This window comes from Prionailurus viverrinus, chromosome C1 (genome assembly GCF_022837055.1).
Source record: "Prionailurus viverrinus isolate Anna chromosome C1, UM_Priviv_1.0, whole genome shotgun sequence".
NCBI lineage: Eukaryota > Metazoa > Chordata > Mammalia > Carnivora > Felidae > Prionailurus > Prionailurus viverrinus.
This window is the reverse complement of record NC_062568.1, coordinates 183,288,306-183,311,389: the sequence shown is the minus strand read 5'-3', so window position 1 is coordinate 183,311,389 and position 23,084 is coordinate 183,288,306. Positions and strand designations below refer to the sequence as shown.

General features: G+C 39.7%; 1 protein-coding gene and 1 pseudogene across 2 annotated transcripts in view; both read left to right on the top strand.

The window, feature by feature from the left end:
- Positions 1-23,084, top strand: part of ZMPSTE24 (zinc metallopeptidase STE24) — a 41,635-nt gene that overhangs the window by 5,057 nt on the left and 13,494 nt on the right. For both annotated transcript variants that reach the window (XM_047872544.1, XM_047872543.1), the window contains 5 exons: positions 5,176-5,262; positions 6,892-7,008; positions 7,814-7,966; positions 9,740-9,881; positions 15,918-16,102. In XM_047872544.1, the coding sequence (XP_047728500.1) occupies positions 5,176-5,262; positions 6,892-7,008; positions 7,814-7,966; positions 9,740-9,881; positions 15,918-16,102 (684 nt within the window). The remainder of the gene's footprint in view (positions 1-5,175; positions 5,263-6,891; positions 7,009-7,813; positions 7,967-9,739; positions 9,882-15,917; positions 16,103-23,084) is intronic.
- LOC125173423 (60S ribosomal protein L30-like) lies at positions 9,896-12,590 on the top strand (annotated as a pseudogene).

Here is a 23,084-nt window from a genome sequence, read left to right as displayed (position 1 = left end):
AAATGAGTAAGGTTTCTCTTCATTCCCAAACACCAGTTGTTGGTTTTCCACCTCCAAGAACAATTGAAGGTACATGGTGCGGAGGTTAAGAACCCAGGTGGCTTGAGTCTGAATCTCAGTTCTACCATACCAGCTCTGGGGCCTCAAGCAAGCCACCACTTCTGTGCCTCAGTTTTCTCGTCTGTTAAAATTGTGTAGTGATATTTCCTCATTTGTAGTGTTGTTGAGAGGATTAAATGAGTTAATATGTGTGAGAAGATTCGAAAAGTTCCTGATCCATTATCAATGCTCTCTGTAAGTGTTGGCCATTATTATTATTATCATCGTGATCGTGATTATCATCACTATTCCTCTAGACCTCTTTTAAATCTCCAGTACCACTAAGAGAAAGATTCCTAAATTGAAAATAAATGAGGTCACGGGCGCCTGGGTGGCGCAGTCGGTTAAGCATCCGACCTCAGCCAGGTCACGATCTCGCGGTCCGTGAGTTCGAGCCCCGCGTCAGGCTCTGGGCTGATGGCTCAGAGCCTGGAGGCTGTTTCCGATTCTGTGTCTCCCTCTCTCTCTGCCCCTACCCCATTCATGCTCTGTCTCTCTCTGTCCCAAAAATAAATAAACATTGAAAAAAAAAATTTAAAAAAAAGAAAATAAATGAGGTCAGCTACCATAATTGTTTCTTCAGTTTAAGAGAAGAAACCAGCTGTTCAGAGCTTTGTTAAATGATGAAAACATTTCCAGCTGGTCACAAAATTTTCCTTGACAGTTACGGACTAGTGTGATTAGAACCAAATTATTACAAGTCTTTCCTATTTCCTCAGGATGATGCAAAGTAGCGAAAAGTTAAGGAGAAGAGTTAAATCTTATCTGAAAAACAAAATTCATTTGGCTTTTAGGATATGTTGCAATTACTAGTAATTAGTCTTCTCAATGTTGATTTTTTAAATTATATTTTTTACAAGTCCAAGCCTGGTTTAGTTACAGAGGTATTGAAGATTAGTATCGAAACTTGATGCTTTCCAACCAAGCCAGGCTTTATTGTGGTTTATATTTGGCTTTGATTAGTTTATCTGAAGTATTTCTTTTGTTAAGGTCCAACTGTGAAATCATCCTTCAGAGGGAGAGATGGAAGCAGAGGTGGTGAATTTAGACACCGTTCTCTTTCCTCACTGATGTTTGATTCTGTGAAGTTCTTTGGCTTACCCCTCACAGGGCCATTATAAAAAGACAGGCAAAACATTTTCAGTCTCTTTCGTTGTCACTAGTAAACAGTTCCAGGAAAGATGGGCAGTAGCTTGGTTGTTACAGTTGGTGAGCATGGGGGTGGTCTAGTTTGTTCCAGGAGATGACAGAGACAGGGAAAACACATATAGAAAGAGAGCTTTGTAATGTGCCTGTTTGATGTTACAACAGTGCTTTGAGGTAGAAAGGGTAGGCATTGTTATTCCCTTTTTATGGATGAGAAGGTGGAGGCTCAGAGAAATTAAATGGCTTGTCTATTTAACGGCCAAGTGACGATAATAAGTGGGAGAAGTGGGTTTCAAACTCTGCTCTTCTGAGTCTTTAAAATTGCATTGAAGAAACCATTCTTAAAACTCTAGGGACCACATCATAAATGTGCTGAATTTATCCTTGAGGAGTTAGTAGCTCTATTTACCGTTCGATGGGAAGCATTTTGTGTTACTTTGAAATCCTGTTCTGGGGCGCCTGGGTGGCGCAGTCGGTTAAGCGTCCGACTTCAGCCAGGTCACGATCTCGCGGTCCGTGAGTTCGAGCCCCGCGTCAGGCTCTGGGCTGATGGCTCAGAGCCTGGAGCCTGTTTCCGATTCTGTGTCTCCCTCTCTCTGCCCCTCCCCCATTCATGCTCTGTCTCTCTCTGTCTCAAAAATAAATAAACGTTGAAAAAGAAAAATTAAAAAAAAAAAAAAAAAAAAGAAATCCTGTTCTGTTTGAAGACAGGTTCATTAATTCCTATTTTGTGTTGATTAAAATTAATAAGTTTTTATATTTTGGTCACAAAGAACAAGTGCAAAGATTGATTTAAACTTTTTGTTGCCTCTTTTTTTCTATCCGAAGGAACATAAGCAGAGGCCTTGTGTGACCAATTACAGGTGCCACTGTTCACACAAATGTGACAGAGCACCCAGAGAGAAGGTGTCCAGCCTTTCTGAGACAGACTTTCCTGGTGTCTCACAAATGTCAGTGAAGAGCCTGATCAGGAAGTGGAAGGGCTGGACAGTCGAGGAGGGCAGTGTAGCAACATTGAAATTGTTGCTTTTCCAATTTCTGTGGGTTTCTGAGTGAGCACCTTGGCCTTCTTGAGCCTCGTTTTTTCCCCTCTTTGTGATGAGAAGCCGATACATATTATACCATATCTCACATGGTTTGTAGCAAGGACTGAATGAATGAGATAATGTCGATGAAGCCATTAGTACACTGCTCAATACATAGCAGTCACTTCGTCACTGGGTTTCTTTGGGCAAGTAACTTTAACCTCTGATTTTAGGTGTCTCATCTATAATGTGGTAATGACTATATGTCTTGCCTGCTTTGCAAGAGTCTAGTGGGATCTTATGTTTAAGAGTGATGGAGTTGTGGGGCGCCTGGGTGGCTCAGTCGGTTAAGCATCTGACTTTGGCTCAGGTCATGATCTCACGGTCCATGAGTTCAAGCCCCGCATCAGGCTCTGTGCTGATAGCTCAGAGCCTGGAGCCTGTTTCAGATTCTGTGTCTCCCTCTCTCTCTGAACCTCCCCCGTTCATCCTCTGTCTCTCTCTGTTTCAAAAATAAATAAACGTTAAAAAAATATTATAAAAAAAAAAAGTGCTGGAGTTGTTTTTGTTGGGCTCATTAGTTCTTGTTATAAGACATCCCTGCAGCCTGCTCAGTGAGATTATCAATAGAGGGAAACTTTACTGTTCACTGTGTTTTATATTTCATTTCCCAAAGTATACTAAACAAGGTTTGCGACAGCAGTTTCTAAAAGCATTCCGAGATGCATTTCAAGTTCATATTAAAACCACCCTTGGGGCGCCTGGGTGGCGCAGTTGGTTAAGCGTCCGACTTCAACCAGGTCACGATCTCGCAGTCCGTGAGTTCGAGCCCCGCGTCAGGCTCTGGGCTGATGGCTCAGAGCCTGGAGCCTGTTTCCGATTCTGTGTCTCCCTCTCTCTCTGCCCCTCCCCCGTTCATGCTCTGTCTCTCTCTGTCCCAAAAATAAATAAACGTTGAAAAAAAAAAATTAAAAAAAAAATAAAACTACCCTTGATACGTACTTAAAAGCTGGACTTTTAATAATAGGTGTTTTAACGTTTCACCAGAAGGCTTATAAATCCTTAATTTTGCATTATTTATTAGGATTAAGAACAGGATGAAAGAAGTGCCGTCTCAACTCGATTAGTTCAACAGGCGGTGCATATACCAGACAGTGGTGCCAAAGCATATCTTTTGGGAAGACGGGGTTTACATCCAAGATTGGGTTAGATGAGATAGCTGGACGAAGAGTTAAGGGAGCCTTTAAGACAGCAGTTTATTAAACCCAAGATTTTCAGACTTTGGTGACTGTGCCTGGAGACTGCCAGGCTCCACTTCCAGTTCCTGATTCAGTGGTTCTGGGGTGGAGCCCGAGTATTTGCATTTCTAACACATTCCCAGGTGATGCTGCTGCTGCTGCTGCTGTACAGAAACTATATTTGAGGTCCATGGTATTAAACCAACCCAGCATACAGGAAAACATCTAAAAGATAGATGGCACCAAGTGTGGGTGAGATTGTAGGGAACAGGAGCCCTCCAGTACTGCCGATGAGGGTGTAATTTGGCGTAAACACTGCAGAGAACAAGCTGATCATAATACCAAATGTATTTACCAATCATTGTGGATGGATCTAAAAATATATAGAGTGTAAAAAGCAAGTTGTAGAATAAGTACAATATGATGTTATTTATATATAGTCTCAAAAAACATATATAAATCACTATATTATTTATGGATACATATATAAAAACGGAAAGTAGATTGGAAGGCTTCCCATGAAATATACGATAGTGCCAAAACCTGTCAAAACCACAATGAACCGTGTGTGAACCAATGAAAATATTGTGCTTCTAACCAAGGAGTGTGATTGATCGTTGTGTTCCTGAGACTCCAGGGAAAGGAAAACTAAACCGATTCCTCTTTAGTTCCATAAACTTAGTATCTGTTGTGGCAGGTTGTGTTTTGTAAGCATGCATTCTTTGCAGATTTTAAGAGCAGCTTGCTCATTCCAATGTCATGGTGATTTGGTGAATATCTTTGTTCACTGTATCTGCCCAAGACAAAGGGTGGTGCTGAGAAGGGGGCCCCCTCCTATGAAACCCTGACTCCTACCTCAAGATTCACCTTTTCCTTACCTGGGGAAAGCACAGATATCCCATTCTGTCCCTCAGTTTGGTAAGTGGACCTAACTCTCCACTTACACTGATACTGATACTTTGTCCTGACGGATGGGGGCTGTTTCCTTTTAGGCGAAAGCCACTTAGGGAGCCACATAGCCTTGGTCAGATCCCATTTATGTGACTCATTAGCCGTGAGATTCTGGATAAATTGCTTACCTTTTCTAAGTTTAGTCCCTGATCCATAAAACTTTTGTTGTGGTCTTTTGGCAAATTTATTTATTTATTTATTTATTTATTTATTCATTCATTCATTCATTCATTCATTCATTCATTTTATTTTACAGCTTCACTTTATAGAGACATAATTCCCATACCATCCTAATTTATCCATATAAAATGTACAGGCATAAATACTTTACCAGGCTAAACTTAGTATCTCAATTGGTTTGTATCCACGTAAATGCATATTTTAGCCTAAATAAGATAGGTCTCTTTTTTCTTCAGAGATAATTATTTTGTCCTTTTTTCTTTTCTTTTTTATGTTTTATTTATATTTTGAGAGAGTACGAGTGGGGGAGGGGCAGGAAGAGAGGGGGACAGAGGATCTGAAGCAGGTTCTGCACTGATAGGCTGACAACAGAGAATGCAGGGCTTGAAGTCACGGACCACAAGATCATGACCTGAGCCGAAGCAGGATGATCAACTGAGCTACCCAGGCGCCCCCTGTCCCTTTTTCTTTATGAAATGTTCTCATCTGATAATTTCTAGTCTTCAAATTTAACCAAAGTATGTCTTGTTTTATAGCTTATTCTTCTTTTTGGAGGAATTCCTTATCTCTGGAGACTTTCTGGACGGTTCTGTGGCTATGCTGGCTTTGGACCAGAATATGAGGTATGTGATTCATTAGCATATATATTTTAGAGTCTTACTTTTTGCTTGGCTAGCTATACATGGAAGTTAATTTTTTGGCTCTGTCTTAGGCTTGCTTCTCCGTTTGTACAATCCTTGTCCACACATGCTATGTTAGGATAATACTAGTTATTGTAGCACACTCCAGAATTTCAATAGCTTATCACAATACTTTATTTCTCAATCACAGAATAGCCTCGCGTGAGTAATTTTGGCCAACAGGTGACATTCTTCCACATGGGAGCCAGGGACCCAGTCTCTTTTCATCTTATGGCTGTGCCGTCTCCTGAGTGCCCCAGAGTTCTCTGCGTCCAACAGGCAGGTGGAATGAGGGGGTGGAGAAAGTACATCCTCTTCTTAATTCCCTTGGCTCTGTAGTATCCTTTGCATTCACATCTTGCTGGTGAACCAGTCATTTAGTCTCAGATGTAAGGGAACGGGGGAATGTGCGCTCCAGTTAGACAAGCTATTTCTCAGGGACAACCCCTTCCTTCCAGTGAAAGGGGAAACAAGAATTTTGTTGAACCCACTCAACAGACGCTCTGTACCATACGCAGTTAGCACATACTTCAAACAGGGACAGGGAATGTATCTTTGAGAGTCTCCTTGGAGCTCCTTGAGTCGACTACCCATTCTTACAGAAGTTCCATTCCCTGGGCAAAGCCCTAAGCCTGAGACTCCCTGACCTGTGGTGGATGCTAGGACACTGCCTCCTGACTTCTTGTTGGAAATTGCCAACTCTCTTCCCTATTTCCTGATTGTTTATTTGAAATGATGGCTTTCTTCTACATGTATAGGTACCTTGGGTTTTAATTCAGCTCATCCTATGTTCCTTTTCTGTATACCTTTTTCTAAATCAGCCAAACTCTTTTTTTTTTTTTTTTGACATTTATTCATCTTTGAGATGACAGAGAGAGACAGCATGAGCGGGGAAGGGGCAGAGAGAGGGAGACACAGAATCCGAAGCAGGCTCCAGGCTCTGAGCTGTCAACACAGAGCCCGACATGGACTCAAACTCACAAACTGTGAGATGATGACCTGAGCCGAAGTCGGACGCTCAACCGACTGAGCCACCCAGGCGCCCCTCAGCCAAACTCTTTAAAGACATGATCTAGTATAAGTTTCTCTGCCTTGTCCCAACCAGGCTTGCCATCTTGTCCTCTTCCACTTACAGGGTGCTCTTTTCTCTCTCCGTGCTTTTGTAAATTGCAAGGAATTCTTCCTTTCCTTGTCTCTCCTGTCCCTTTAGTTTACCTCTTCAGAGTGGCATCCTGAGTCTCCTCAGCCTTGTAAGCCTTGCAAGCCTTGCTTGAATTTACCAGCATATGTAGCTGTCTCTCATTTTTTGGTTCTTTTAACCATTTTGTCTATATGGCTTCAGGTGACTTTCACATAGTGCCTATGTAATAAAAGAAACATTGTTTTATTGCCTCCTCTGGCAAGTAAACTCTGAGATACAGATGTTGTTTCAGACTTTGTAACCCATAGAATCAAGCTTGAAATCTTGTAAGTACTCAGCAACTTCCTATTGATTTGTTCACTAATCATTCATTTGAAGAAGGAATTAATATTACACTATAAAAACCGCCGCTGTTTTCTTCTTGTGTTTAGATCACTCAGTCCTTGGTGTTTCTCCTGTTGGCTACGCTTTTCAGTGCATTGACTGGTTTGCCATGGAGTCTTTATAATACTTTTGTGATAGAAGAAAAGCATGGTTTCAATCAACAGGTAAACTAGAGAATGTAAATATTCTCTTTTATTTATTTTTTTATTAAAAATTGTTTTTAATGTTTATTTATTTTTGAGAGAGAGGGAGAGAGAGTGAGAGCAGGGGAGAGGAGGAGAGAAAGGGAGAGAAAGGGAAAGGAGAGAGAAAGGAGACACATGACCTGAGCCGAAGTCGGACGACCAACTGACTGAGCCACCCAGGCGCCCCTCAAATATTCTCCTGTAAATATAAAGACTTCTTTGTGCTTTTTTTACCCTCTGCTGGTACTAATTGAAGCATAATTTGCTATTTTAGAGCATGAATTCAGTGAAGGAAAAGGAACTGCAGATCATAGGTTAAAGTCTTGCCATAAACTCTTCTAGTCTAGTATCCTTTTGCTAACATTTAAATGGGTTGATTTTTGAACTGTAAAATGCCAGACATTTACTTGTCGTCTTAGACTACCTAGTGTCATATAATATAGACTCACTGCCTTTTAACTGTTAAAATTTCTTTAATAGGGACGCCTGGGTGGCTCAGTTGGTTAAGCATCTGACTTCGGCTCAGGTCATGATCTCATGGCTCGTGAGTTCGAGCCCCGTGTTGGGCTCTGTACTGACAGCTCAGAGCCTGGAGCCTGCTTCAGGTTCTGTGTCTTCCTCTCCCTGCCCCTCCCCGACTTGTGCTCTGTCTCACTCTCTCTTTCTCAAAAATAAATAAACATTAAAAAAAATTAAAAATAAAATTATGTATCCTTTATATTCACTTATTATTTACTTTAAAAGCAGTTTCTCATTTTCTTGTGATGATCTTTTCTTTTTTCAGACTTTGGGCTTCTTCATGAAAGATGCAGTCAAGAAATTTATCGTGACTCAATGCATTTTATTGCCTGTGTCTTCACTTCTACTTTATATTATTAAAATTGGGGGAGACTATTTTTTTATATATGCCTGGCTGTTCACATTAGTTGTTTCTCTGGTGAGTAAAATCGTTGTTTCATTTTCTTTTACAAAATTTTCTTGGCAAGATAACTATGATTTAATCTTCATTAGCATGCAAACAGTTCTTTTTTTTTTTTTTTTTTTAATTTTTTTTTTTTTTCAACGTTTATTTATTTTTGGGACAGAGAGAGACAGAGCATGAACGGGGGAGGGGCAGAGAGAGAGGGAGACACAGAGTCGGAAACAGGCTCCAGGCTCTGAGCCATCAGCCCAGAGCCCGACGCAGGGCTCGAACTCACAGACCGCGAGATCGTGACCTGGCTGAAGTCGGACGCTTAACCGACTGCGCCACCCAGGCGCCCCATAACAGTTCTTGAGAAGCAAATGATATATAAATAAGTGGTCATCTAAATTTCCCCCTTGGTTTCTGCTTTTGGGTATAGAAATAGGAGAACTGACCCTGACCGTAGATTTTTTTTCTCCTTATGCTGACTCGGATCCTAGAAGCTGGTTATTAGTTACCGTTAATAGTTGTCAGGCAGTTTTGGGCTGTGCATTTGTGAGTTGTCACCAGAATGGATGACTAGGTTTGATCTTTCAGTCCCTCTTTACTGAGCTCCAGTGCCTAAACATCATGGATGTTTTGAAGGGAGACTAGATTTAAGAGCGATAAGAAAAAGAAACCCTAAACCTGCCTGATTTTTTTCTGCCCTCTTTCCCCTGCTTTTTCCCTCCTCCATTCGTGCTTTTTTATCCCTTCTTCTCTGTTCCCTTCCCCCTTGCTCCTCACTTCTCTTCTCCCTTTTCTCCCCTCCCCTCTCTTCCTTCTCCCTCCCTTCCCTCTCACCCCATATCTTCCCTTCCTCACATCTTTGCTTCTTCTCTCTACCATATTCTAAACTACTTCACAACGCACACACTACAACACAATGAAAACAGTCTGTTCACAGCTCCCAGAAAATAGCATCTATCAGCTCTTCAACTCCTGTGATGATGAGGTGTATTTTAGTCTGAATTGCCATGGTGCTCACTGCTTCACTTTCCACTGGTGGGATCAAGCTCCAAGAACAGGTGCTAGTTGGATTTGCACATATCTGTGTATGGCCAATGAAGTGAGAGGAAAGAGCAGACAGAATGTTCCAGAAATGCTTAAGGAAGTGCCATTTCAACCTCAGTGTACACTGTGGGTAATTAATTTTTTACACTACAGGTAATTAATTTTAGTAGACCACCCAAATAATAGCACACAATCAAGCTCTAGTAATTAATTTTTAGCAAAGAATGCAGGTCTCTCATGATTACTCTGAAAGGCAGAATTCCAAGTTATGATGGGCTTATGAAGTAGCAGAAAGTCCCAAGATAGTTTTTGAGTGGACCATTTGACTTTTCAATTATTACCACATAGAGACTACTCACTTTGATTTAATTTAACAGATACTGAACACTTATTATCTGGTAGTATTTGGGGTTGGGAATACCAGAACAAATGAAAAGATCCATGTTCTCAAGGGTAGATCATGTAGTTGTTTTAATATGATTGAATCTGTATAAATGACAGTGTTTCTTTAAGAATGTATTCATATGGCCGCCTACGTGGCTTACCCCAGTGGGGCTCTGCTGACAGCTCGGAGCCTGCTTAGGATTCTCTGTCTCCCCTTCTCTCTTTGTCTCTCTCTCCATCCTCCTCTGTGCATTCTCTTTCTCTCTGTCTCTCTCAGAAATAAATAAACATTTAAAAAAATGATGGAAAGTCAGATTTCTAAAAAAAAAAAAAGCATACTCATAGGTTGTTCTGACATTTATTTTTCAGGTGCTTGTCACAATCTATGCTGATTATATTGCCCCTTTATTTGACAAGTTCACACCTCTGCCTGAGGGAAAGCTTAAACAAGAAATTGAAGTAATGGCAAAGAGTATTGACTTTCCTTTGACTAAGGTGTATGTTGTTGAAGGTAAGGCTATCCGGGGGTAAGGAGGTTTTACTCAAGTGTTTTGATTTGTTAGGATTTTACAATTTGGCTTCTGAAGATTTCTAGGACTTGGTGGCAGAGTCCAGGGATAGAAACTGGTAGCCTGATACCAAGCCTGCTCTTACCTGCAGCTGTGTTGGGTTGGCTTTACCGTGTTGGTTCTAAGTTTTGGCCAAGGCCTTTTTCACTGCTAGTTGTATCATGTATATGACACTGGTTTAGATACTTCTGTTACCTTCCTGGCTCCCTCAGGGAATGGAGTTGGACTTTCGCATAGTCCAGTTCCACTTAGCTCTAGTTGGGGGCTTATAAAATAAAACCAGTGATGCTGGCTTTGTCTCATCCAACAAAACTTCCAGTGTTCTGGAGGAGTCCGATTTCACTTGCACATACACCAGAAACTGTAGTACCATTGGATACTTCAGATTAGTTGTTCTCTGCTTTTTTGATGTTTGCTTTTGAGAGTTAAGCTATGTATTAGCTTACATAAGACTACTAAAGTCTTAAGCCCAAAAAGACGTAGAGTAAAACTATTGTATGATACCATGACTTTCAGAATCTATAAATTAAAAGCCATGTAAATGTGTGAGGCACTGGTTCTGCCTCTGCCAGTGGGATCTTGGACGAATCCCTTCACGCCTCTCCGTTTCGCCTTTGCTTCTCTAAACCATAGTTTGGCAAACATTTTCTGTAAAGGGCTAGTCAATAAATATTTGAGGCTTTGTGGGCCACATGGTCTCTGTTGCAGCTGTTGAACCCTGCCATTAATTAGTACAGAAGCAGTCACAGATAATGCATAAGCAAATGAGCATGGCTATGTTCTAATAAAATTTTATTTATAAAACCAGGTGGGAAATTAAATTTGTCCTGCAAACCATACTTTGCCCATCACTCCTTTAAATAAAAAAAGGAAAAAAAAAATCAGTGAGAAACAGCTGTACTGAATGAAGGACTAGAACCTGAGAAGTAACTGCAGGGCCAGGGAGAAGAGATGACTGCGATGGGAAAGAATGAATTAACAGCAACTAGAAGAGCATAGACATCTCAGACTTGTAGTGGCTTCTGAGGTTATACAGCCTGGCTGACTGCACAATTGGGACATTTCCATGGGGGAAATGGTAGAAGAATGACAATTCACACTACTTCTTTAGCCTCTGGGATCACTACTCTTTTAGTGAATAGTAAACTGGAAGTGCAGTAATCAGTGCAGAAGCATGGTCTCTGAGGGGTTTTTATTGAAGGGGGCGGCCTGAGTTGCTTATCACTTAAGTTATAATCAGAGAATATGAAATGACAGCTAATAATATCAGAATAGAGGTAATTGATGTGTAAATATATACTGTCAGTGCCATATGGTTTTAGATGAAATAAGGACGGCTTTGTGGAGAATTACAACATGAGCTGGGACTTTATGGAAAATAAGGATTTGGCCTTTTTTTTTTTTTTTTTTCTCACTCCCTGGCCATCTTGTGGGGCCAGCCCACACCTAAGGCAGGAAGACGGTGGCCGCAAAGATGAAAAAGCCACTGGAGTTGATTAACTCTGGGCTGCAAATCAATATGAAAAGTGGAAAGTATGTGCTGGGATACAGGAAGACTCTGAAAATGGTCATCCTGGCCAACAACTGCCTAGCCTTGAGGAAATCTGAACTAGGGTATTATGCCATCCTGGCCAAAACTGGTGTCTGTCCCTACGGTGGCAATAGTATTGAATTGGGCGTAGAACGTGGAAAATACTGTGGAGTATGCACACTGGCTATCATTGATCCAGGTGATTCTGATATAATCAAAGCATTCCAGAACAGACCAATGAAAAGTAAATCATGCAACTTTTTTTTTTTTTTAATATAACTGGCCAGAGCGTGTTTAAAAAAAAAAAAAGATTTGAGTAGGTGGAGGGTAGCATATGAGAGGTCAGGTTGTGACATCAATAGGCTTGGGTTTGAATCCTGTTTTGTTCTGTTTTTTATAGTTTATTTTTTAATTTACATCCAGGTCAGTTAGCATATAGTGAAACAATGATTTCAGGAGTAGATTCCTTAATGCCCCTTCCCCATTTCGCCCATCCCCCCTGAATCCTGTTTTTATCACAAATTACCTGTGTGACTTTGGCGACTTACCTTTGCTAAATGGAAGTTTACTGATCTGTAATGTATGTTTTTGTTCTTAATAATGATCAGAGTCCTCGGAAATACTTTGAATGACTAAGTGTTGTTACTACTAATAACAATACACATTATGGATTTGTAAATTGACAGGGATGTTGTAGTGAAAAGTCAACAACATTCTGTTCTCAGAAAGTACCAGATAGCAGGTGCTGGGCAGAGAATCTAGTGTGATGTGATGCAGGATGACTGAGTAGATACTTTAGATTGGGTCATCAGGCAGGACTTCTCTGAGCAGATGAGTGTTAGCTGACACCTGAAGGAAGGAGCCATCCATGCTGAGATTAGTAGGAAAACCTTCTAGAGCTTTGTGTCTTCAAGAAACAGAAGAAAGTCCAGTGTGACTCAGCACAGCAGAAGGGTGTTATGACATGAACAGTGTGAGATATACACAGGAGTCAGTCCACACAGGCCTTTGTAAATCACGGTAGGACCTTGGGTTTTATGTTAAGTTCAAGGGGGGAAAATCCATTAGAGGTTTTAGTGACATGGTCTGGTTTGTACTTTTTAAATATTGTGGGTTGCTGTGTGGAGAAAAGGTTGTAGTGGGAGGGCAAGAGTAGCAGCAGGACGAGCAGTTAGGAGACTGTGGTAGGGGTCAGCGAGGAGGTAGGGCAGCTTAGACTAGGACAGTAATTTCTAGAGTGAAGTGGATGCATTGGAGATGTGTTTCAGAGGTAGAGTTGATGGAATTTATTCAGAGATTACCTGTGAAGGAATTGGGGGAAAGGGAGACACTTAGGGTAGTGACCTAGATTTTTGGCCTGAGCAGCTGAAAAATGATAGTTTACTGAGATGGGAAAACTGAGCAAAGAGCAGGTTTGTGGGGGATTAAATTCTACTGGATTAAGTTCTACATTTTGAAGTACCTATTGAACACTGTATTAGAGTTCCTCAAGCAGTGATTAGCTCTGAGTGAGCAGTAGAACCAACTGTGGCTAACTGAAGCAGGAAAATTCTTTATTGAATCAATGTTTGATAACTCACAAAGTCACCGGGAAAGTTAAGTTTACAAGCTTGGAAAATGGACTGTTCCCAGGGAGATGAGGAGGTTAGAATCACATTGTAGAACCAGTCTGGTGTGGACCCTGCTCTTGCCTCCTGCTGTTGAATTCAGTAGTTTGCTCCCTTATATCATCCCTACCACTTGTATCCATAGCATTAATTCCTCACTGCCCTGGTTCTTTGCATAATTAGCTAAATCTTGAGCGTCCCCAGGAGGTGCATCTGATTGAACCAGGGCACGGGCTGACTGCCAGAAGTGCTGGGGATGCGACTATCTGGCCTTTTAGATTTCTCAAATGAGAAGCAGTCTCCCACAAGACTTACATGGTGAGAAATTTCCTAAACTCTGAAAGGAGAATTCAACATGGAGCAGGAAAACACACACACACACACACACACACACACACACACACACACGAATATAAATAACAAATCTGCATTAAAGACCTCCTTGTGGAGATATACAGATGTCAGATAGGCAGCTGGATATATGAGTCTGGAATTCTAGGGAGAGGTCAGGGCCAGAATATTGATAGGGAAGTATCTGGCACATAGATGGTGTTTAATGCCATGAAGAGGGCACTTAGACAAGAGAAAGGGGCTCAGGTTGAAGTCAGTAGGAGAGGAAGAGCCAGCAATGGAGGCTGAGGAGGGAGAGGCCATTGAGGTAGCAATAAAGCCAGGAGAAAGTGGTGTTTCTTTTAAGACGGGAGAAGAAAGTCTTTCAGGGGAGGAGTGGTCAGCTGTGTCAAATGCTGCTGAGGGGGTGCCTGGCCGGCTGAGTTGGAAGAGTAAGTGACCATTGATCTCGGGGCTGTGAATTTGAGCTCCCATGGGGTATGGAGATTACATAAATAGGTAAACAAAAAATGCTGCTGGTAGGTGAAGGTAAGACATCATAAGACATGAAGACACAAATGGCAGTGCCTTATATTGGTTTTTCAGAATTCTCAAGTATATTACTTCATATCTCAAGTGGTATCATTAACCCATTCAGTAAACAAGCATTATTGAATATACTACATGCCACTACAGTGATACAAAAAGCTTATGGTCTAGAGCAGGGACTCTTAAACTTTAGTGACTATAAGAATATTCTGGAAGTTTTGCTAAAAGACAGATTCTTGGGCTCCATTCCCAGGTGTCTTAGTATCTACTTTTAACAAGCTCCCCTAGGTGATTTTGGTATATGTATTCCTTGAGCTACACTTTAAGATATTAATTTTATTTTATTTATAAGCGTACAGTTTGCTTACTTCCATAAATAAGGCAGCTTCTAAGAAGTATTTTTAATTTAAAAATTAGAATCAAAGGAGACATAAATGAGATAGAAGTGTAAGACCTCTGAATTACACATAACTTTCCAGATGCTGAGGTCCTGAACTACTGACAAAATTGGACCACGTGTTAGACTCTTAATTTCTAGGCAACAAAACCAAAAGATGAAAAAATAAACACATAAATAGGTTAATATTTATCAAAGTCTTACTATATTCTAAACATATATACTTCTATATATGTAAATATACTGTATTCTAAATATATTGTTGGGGCGCCTGGGTGACTCAGTTGGTTAAGCATCCAACTCCAGCTCAGGTCATGATCTCACCATCTGTGAGTTTGAGCCTGTGTCAGGCTCTGTGCTGACAGCTTGCTCAGAGCCTGGAGCCTGCTCCAGACTCTGTCTCCCTTTCTCTCTGTCCCTGCCCCACTCACACTCTGTCTCTGTCTCTCTCAAAAATAAACATTCAAAAAAATAAAAATACAAATAAATAAACATATATATATATATATTGTTAAGCATATTTTACACTAGAAGTGTGAATAGATACAAAATACACATTTTCTGTGAGACATCTCAAATTCTCAGGAGAAACAAATGTTTTAACATTTCTTCTTTTTAAGAAATGTATATAAGTAATAGTAGTAGTTTATGGATCAGGTGGTATACAATTGATTTACTTAGAATTTCTCATGTAATCTTTAATCCAGTTCAATGAGCTAGAGATTAGCCTTTACCATGAACAGGTAAATGAAGCTTAAAGAGATTAAGGAAGTTTCTTACATTTACACAACTAGTACATGGCAGAGCCAAGATTTGAACCCAAAGTCTGCTTTTAACCACTAATGTCTCTATACAGTGTAGAACATTTAGAAAATAAAGAAAAATATAAAGAATCAAATAAAAAAATCAACCATAGTTCAGCTCCTGTTAGCCACATACTGTTAAGTATGTTCTTTTTTTTTTCCAGTCTTTTTAAAAATAGCTTTAATTTTCTTCTGATTCTAGAAGTAAGTATACTTATTTTAAAAAGCCTTGAAAAGTATAAAGGATAGAACAAAAGTCTATAGTTCTAACAGCCAATGGTAAACACTTCAATATATTGATATATGTCTTCATAGGCTTGTGTTTATGCTTTTCTATTTACATGTATTTTTTTTTCATGACAATAATGGAACCTTATATACATGAAGTTTTGTATCCTTCACAGTATATTGGTGAACTTTTTTTCCATCTTGTTAAGATTTTTTCAAAAGTATTGCTTTTTTCTGGCTGTTTAAATTCCATTTCGCAGCTTTACCGTAATTCAGTCATTCCACTACTGTTGGATATTTAGATTTTCCTTATTGCTGTAAAGCTGTGCTGAGCACAAATATTTGTTGGCAATATGGCAGGAAAACAGACAGTCTCCACTGCTGGTGGTGATTTATGTTGATACATTTTTCTTCAGGTATTAAACAGTTTGAAAATGTTAATGTCCTTTGCAGTAATGCAATTTCTAGGAGTCTCACCAGAGGACCCCAGACTTTTTAATTCTTTTCCATGCTTTGAACTGTCTTTTCCTTAGGATCTAAACGCTCTTCCCACAGCAATGCTTATTTTTATGGCTTCTTCAAGAACAAGCGCATAGTTTTGTTTGACACTCTACTAGAAGAGTATTCTGTACTAAACAAAGCCATCCTGGAGGAGTCTGGCATGGAAGCCCGCAAAGATGGAGAAGGGGACAGTGAAGAAATAAAAGCTAACGTTAAAGTGAGTTTTTCTTTTCCTAAGAGGCCCTGGGCTCAGTTTTTATAAACAGTTACTATGACAGCTCAGAATAATATCAGTTTCTGTGCAGTGAGTGGTGAATTAAAGGAGACTACCAAATAAGAACACCGTGGCACCTTTATAATTCTGGTATTTGGGAGAGACTATCACTATTATTACATGCTAACTACCTCTCAAGCTTTTATAGAATGTACACATGGAAATCGGAAGTGTAAGACAGGAAAATTCTTATGATTATAAGCTGTTTTAAACAGGACTTCATATATGTTCTTGATATGTTTATGATCAAAGACTTCCCACAGGTAGGCCAAAGGGGAGATAAACATTTGATTTTTACCTCATTGAGATGCAGAAATGATAGGCTTGGCAATGGAGAGACTTGGATTTGAATCCTGGTTCTGTCATTTAGTAGCTGTGTGTCCTTGGGTACACTATATAATGTGGTCGGCTTTCTTTTGTTTGTTTGACAAATATTTATGAAACCTATATTCTGTGCTGAGATACTTTGCCTGGCACTAGAAATGCAAAAATAAAGAGGGAAGATCTCAAGAAGCTTGTGATCTGAAGGGGAGAAATATAATTGTAACAGTGAAGCTATGTATACTGAATGCAGGGGGAGCACAGGAGAAGACATGTCTTAAATCTGACTTGAGTCTCAGAAAGCTTTTTCGGGGGGCTCCTGACTGGCTCAGTCAGCAGAGCGTATGACTCTTGATCTAAAGTACCAAGACTAACTGGGGGAAGAAGGGACAATGATAAGAAACAGCACAGTTTTAATCAGGAACAGCCAGCAGTATTTCTATATGTATTGGAATATGCTATTGGCCTTGGTGTCATTCAGAGATGATTTTGGTTCTGTATAACTCTAGGCAATATGTTAAGTTCTCTAAATCATTGATCATTGATCTGTCTCTCTTTTTTTTTTATTATTAAGTTTATTTATTTTGAGAGAAAGAGTTGGGAGGAGGGGCAGAGAGAGAGGGAGAGAATCTCCAGCAGGCTCTCACATGGGGTTCAAACTCACAAACCATGAGATCATGACCTGAACCAAAATCAAGAGTTGGACCCTTAACCAACTGAGCCATGCAGGCAACCCTAGATCATTAATTTCTTTTTTTTATTTTTATTTTTTTTTTAATTTTTTTTTTTCCAACGTTTGTTTATTTTTGGGACAGAGAGAGAGCATGAACGGGGGAGGGGCAGAGAGAGAGGGAGACACAGAATCGGAAACAGGCTCCAGGCTCTGAGCCATCAGCCCAGAGCCCGACGCGGGGCTCGAACTCACAGACCGCGAGATCGTGACCTGGCTGAAGTTGGACGCTTAACCAACTGCGCCACCCAGGCGCCCCTTTTCTTTTTTTTTTTTTTTTAAATTTTTTTTTCTTTTTTTTTAAAGTTGATATATTTTGAGAGAGTGAGCATGCACGTGTGTCATGTGCACAAGATGGTGAGGGGCAGAGAGAATGAGAAACAGAATCCCAAGCAGGCTCTGAGCCATCAGTACAGAGCCTGGTGCAGGGTTTGAACTCATGAACTGTGAGTTCTTAACCTGAGCTGAGATCAAGAGTCAGATGCTTAACCAACTGAGCCACCCAGGCACCCCTGAATCATTGATTTCTTAATTAAAAGATGCTGCTGCAGGGTTTCTCAACCTTGGCACTATTGACATTTTGGGCCAGGTGATTTTTATTGTGGGAGGGTATCTTGTGCATCATAGGATATTTAGCAGCATCCCTGGCTTTTCCCCACTATATGCCAGTATCAACCTTCCCTACCACCAACACCTGTTACAACTGAAAATCTCTCCAGAGGTTGCCAGATAGCCCTTGGGGGCAGGGCTTGGGGGGCAAGAACTAGGAAACTAGTTGCGAAATTAGTTCCTAGCAGAACTAGGAAACTAGTTGAGAAACACTGGGCTGAAGCTGCCTGCCTTTAGGGCTCTGAGGATTAAATGAAATGATATAGGTGAGATACTTTGTACTCCATATTATACATTCTAACTACTAGGAAATATTATCATTTGAACACACATTTTGATCCTAAAAAGATAGTCTAATAAAGTGGCCTTGTCTGTTATAAATATGTACACGGGGCAAGATTCTGTGAAGGGATTAAATAGCATTGGGAGAGGGTTAACTCCTGTAATTTAGCTTATTTTTGAAGTAGGGTTATCCTGCCGGTTAGGATGTTGGAATAAAAGTCACTTTGGTTTGACCAAGAGTCAGGATTTTAAGCTAAGAAGAGATCTTAAGGTTATGTCATCAGTAGGAACACTGAAGTCCAGAAAGGGTAACTCAGGGACAGCACAAGGGAATCATGCAAGGTCAGCAGGTCACTCTGCTTAAGAGATACCCACATCCAGGGATGAGGAACAGGGGTAACATTATGGCCAAACCATGATGTTAGATAGTGGCCCACTGATTTCAAACAGTGTGATGAAATTACTGATCTTTAGTATCTAGGAGAACAGTATTCTTTCTTTCTCCTCTTTCTAGTATTTCTCCTGTTTCTAGGAGAACAGATTCTTTCAGTAAATCTTAAAAAAGATTAGTCTTTTGAAATGTGTTGAGTGGAGTCTCTGAGTTATTTTGCTGGCTTTTTTGCTTTATTTCATTGATAACTACAAATATTTTAGTATCTGTGTATAAGTTACATGATTAAAATACTTTAGACATAGTCCTGAAGAACCTTAAGTGGAAGAGACTAGCCCTGTACACAAATAGCCCATAAATTAAAGCAGAGTGTGGTAAACATCATGAATGGCTGGAATAGTGTGGCTTTTAGAAATTAAGAGGTTAATGAGGATTCTAATAGATAGTTTTCTTCTTTTTTTAAAAATTTTTAACATTTATTTATTTTTGAGAAAGAAAGACAGAACATTAGTGGGGATGGGCAGAGAGAGAGGGAGACACAGAATCTGAAGCCGGCTCAGGCTTTGAGCTGTCAGCACAGAGCCTGACGTGAGGCTTGAACTCAGGAACCATGAGATCATGACCTGAGCCAAAGTCAGACGCTCAACCAACTGAGCCACCCAGGCGCCCCCTAGTAGACCGTTTTCTTAACCGAGAAGATATTTGAACTAAGCAGAATTTTGACTTGGGAATGGGGCTTTTCAGGTCAAAGTTATGAAATGAATAAAATGATACAGACATAAAAACTACACACTGGCTCTTCTAAGACTAATGATTAAATGTATTCTTGTAGATGGGGATGGAAAAGTACACTGGGACCAGTTTGTAAAATTCTTCCTGAAGATGTTGAGTGGTTGTCTCCAATGGCCAGGAAGGTTGATTTGGGTAGAAGCCAAAGCTTGTTTTAGGAAGATTACAATTTGGTGGCAGCATATAGGATAGAACAGATTGGAGGCAGAGAGACTTCTGGGGCCTAGTGCATCAAGGTAAGCATGAAATAAAGAGAGTCTGCATAGAGTGAGAGGTCAGAATAAGTTCAAGAGTCACAACAAAAGATGGATTTAAAGTACCTGGTGATTGTGCTTGTGGGGAGTGAAGGAAGTCAAAGATTGACTCAACACAGAGAAAGACAAATACCTTATGATTTCACTCATATGTGGAATTTAACAAACAAAACAAACAAGCAAAGGGGAAAAAAGAGAGACTGACAAACAGACTCTTAAGTATAGAGAACAAACTGATGGTTCCCAGAGGGGAGGTGACATGGGGATGAGAGAAATAGGTTAAGGGGATTAAGAGCACACTCATCATGATGAGCACTGAGTAGTGTATAGAATTGTTGAATCACCATATTGTGCACGTGCAACTAATATAACACTCTGTGTTAACTATACTGGAATTAAAATAAAAAACTCAGTAAAGAAAAGAACAAAGATTGACTCAACACTCATTAACTGCAGGGCTTTCCAGTGTATGTGCCATACTATTTTAGGGAGTATATTAGTATTTTAAATTTGAATAGCTATATCTTTATTCATGTATATTAGGACAATGATAAAACTAGCATATAGTGATTTCATAAATATTGTCATTTAGGACAAGGCTAAGTTTTAAAAAGTGAATTGGTTTAGAGAAAGCTATTGAGTAAATAATCACATAGAGAGTACACAGATGTATCAGAAGTTTAGGAAACAGTGGTTTAGTCAGGACCTGCTACTGAATACCTACTATGTACAACACATGGGGGGGGGGGTGCGTTCAATCTGGATGAGGTGGAGAAAATGAAGCATTTCATTTTCAACAGAAGTTTAAAGGAGAAAACTAAGTTATCTGAAATCCCTCCTCTCAGGGAGAGCTAGTACATTTTGATGAATGTTTCCATACTGGTTATTAACATTTAAAAAGATGTCTAGGAAACTTGACTGTAGGATTTTACCCTTCAGGAGACAAAGAGAATATTTGGAACAACCTGTCTCAAAAGTAGTTTAAAAGGAAAAGTAAAACTATAGAAAAGCTGCCCCTTTGTAGAAGAAAGTATTTCCCAGCAAGGGTAGGGTTATGTTAAGTCTTCCCAGTTAGTAAGAGTAAATGGAAAGTACACAGGCTACAGAGATGTGGGTTCGGGTTTTACCCACGACATACTAGCGAGATGATCTTAAGACATTAAAAAAAATAATTTTTTTTTTAATGTTTACTTTGGACGCAGAGATAGATAGAGCATGAGTAGGGGAGGGGCCAAAAGAGAGGGAGACACAGAATCCACAGCAGGCTCCAGGCTCTGAGCCGAAGTCAGACGCTCAACCAACTGAGCCACCCAGGCACCCTGATCTTAAGACATTTTTAATTTCTCAGCTTCCTCTTCTTTATCTCTAAAATGAAGATAATATTCCTCTCCTGCCCAGTTTGGTGGTGTTGGGATCAAACGAGTCAGTGTATGAATCCTGTGAAAAAGAAAGTGCTATAGAAAGTGGTGCTTCTTTCTGTTCTGTTCTGTGAAATTAGTGTGGGAAGAAAAGAAAATTCAGTTTTGTTTAAGAATCTGTCACAAAAAAACAAGAGTCTGTTAGTGGACCCTGTTTAAGCTCTTTTCATTCCATATCTTTGAATGTGACTCTGTGCACTTCTAAATAGCTTCCTAGTAGTACGTGAGTGACTCGGCTGGTTAAGCGTCCTACTCTTGATTTTGGCTCAGGTCATGATCTCACCTTACGTGAGTTCGAGCCCTCTGTTGGGCTCCATGCTGGCAGTGGAGGGGCCTGCTTGGGATTCCCTGTCTCCCTCCCTTGCTGTCCCTCTGGCACTTGCGCTGTCTCTGTCTCTCTCAAATGAATAAATTTAAAAAAATACATATATAACTTCCTAAACCTAGACACAGGAACCTGCGCCATCTAGTAGAGAGCTGGTTGTTTAATGAAAGAATTCATAGTTCATACTGGGAAGCTGGGAACTAGTGAAAACAGAAGCCTGAGGACCAAGTTACTTTATATAAAATGAGGCAAATGATAGCTGACTTCTAGCAGTGGAGATTAATGAGCTGCATGTAAAATGTCTGATCCACACATAGGCCATTAATGGGTGGGAGCTATTATTTTTATTATTAAACAAAACAGCCATATTTTTGCTTATGAAAGCAATAGAAAACTTAGAAAACATGACTAATCCGCCTGACCATAAACATTTTACTATATGTATTTCTAGTCTTTATAAACTCATTTTTTCCATCTTTCTCCTCCTATTGGATATATGGATTATTGCCAGTGTTTTGTTGTTAAAAATATTCTTGCAGTAAATATCTTCATATGTGGATCTTCAGTCTTAATTTCCCCCTTAGAATAGATGTCTACTAATTGGTGCTTTAAATTGTGATTCTTTCTTAATGGCCCTGAAGGTGCAGGTGCAAGAATGTCTCTCTGTCTTTTAAACAACTAGGCCAGTTTTCTTATCGGTTCTTGCTCTGGCCTAAATTCTAATACTTGAAAGGAAAAGAGATAATAAATGTCAATACTATCTTGCAAATCTCTTTATCCTCTTTCTCATGTATCTACCCAGCCTCACTTTAAATGGACATCTCCTTAAAAAGGAGGAATTGGGGAAGGAGGGGAAAGGTGGTAGAGTATCTAGATTCCAATAAATCTTACTGCTTGTGTTCCCATTAGGTTGCATTTTTCTAAACTCCATAAAACAAAATCAATTCCACAATTCATCTGGGTTTTTTTGTACCTCACCCTTTTAAGTATCTGGAGTATATTTCAAAACCCTTGGCCTTTACTTTCTAGGATATAAGTTCTCTAATTGTTGCAGGATATTGTGTGTGTCAGTAGGTCAAACTTATTTAGTATTTGGCTCACATCTTTATATCTTTTTGATATTTTATTTGCTTGGTGTTTCAGTTATTGAGAGAAGTATGTTAACATCCTCTATTATGATAGATTTGTTAGAATAAATGTATTCTGAGGAAATAGTATTAGATACATGTAAATTTAGAATTAATGCATCCAAAGGTAAATTGAACCTTTGGCGAATTCTGTGGTGACCTTCTTTAGTAATGCCTTTAAGTTTCTTTTCTTTTCTTTTCTTTTCTTTTCTTTTCTTTTCTTTTCTTTTCTTTTCTTTTTTTAATTTTTAAGTAATCTCTACACCCAACATGGGTTGGGTCTTGAACTCACCGTTCTGAGGTCAAGAGTCCTATGTTCCACCTATTGAGCCATCCGGGCACCCCTTAAGTTGCCGTTTAAGTTGATTTTGTCTGATGTTAATACAGCTACACCAGTTTCCTTTTGGTTAATGTTTGCTAGATGTCATCCATTTTTTAGAAAATTTCTTGAGCTAAAATTCACCATTTCTACCATTTTTGAATGTATAATTCAGTGGTTTTTATTTATTTTTATCACGTTGTGCAGTGAGCCACCACTAACTCAATCTTCCTTTTACTTCTCAACTTACCATCCTGTCTTAGACGGCTTATACATAGCTTGTAGGTAGATTTATGATTGAGAGTCACTATTTTTTTTTTTTGACCAGCTTAGTTTATTTATATATGTTGTGATTACTGA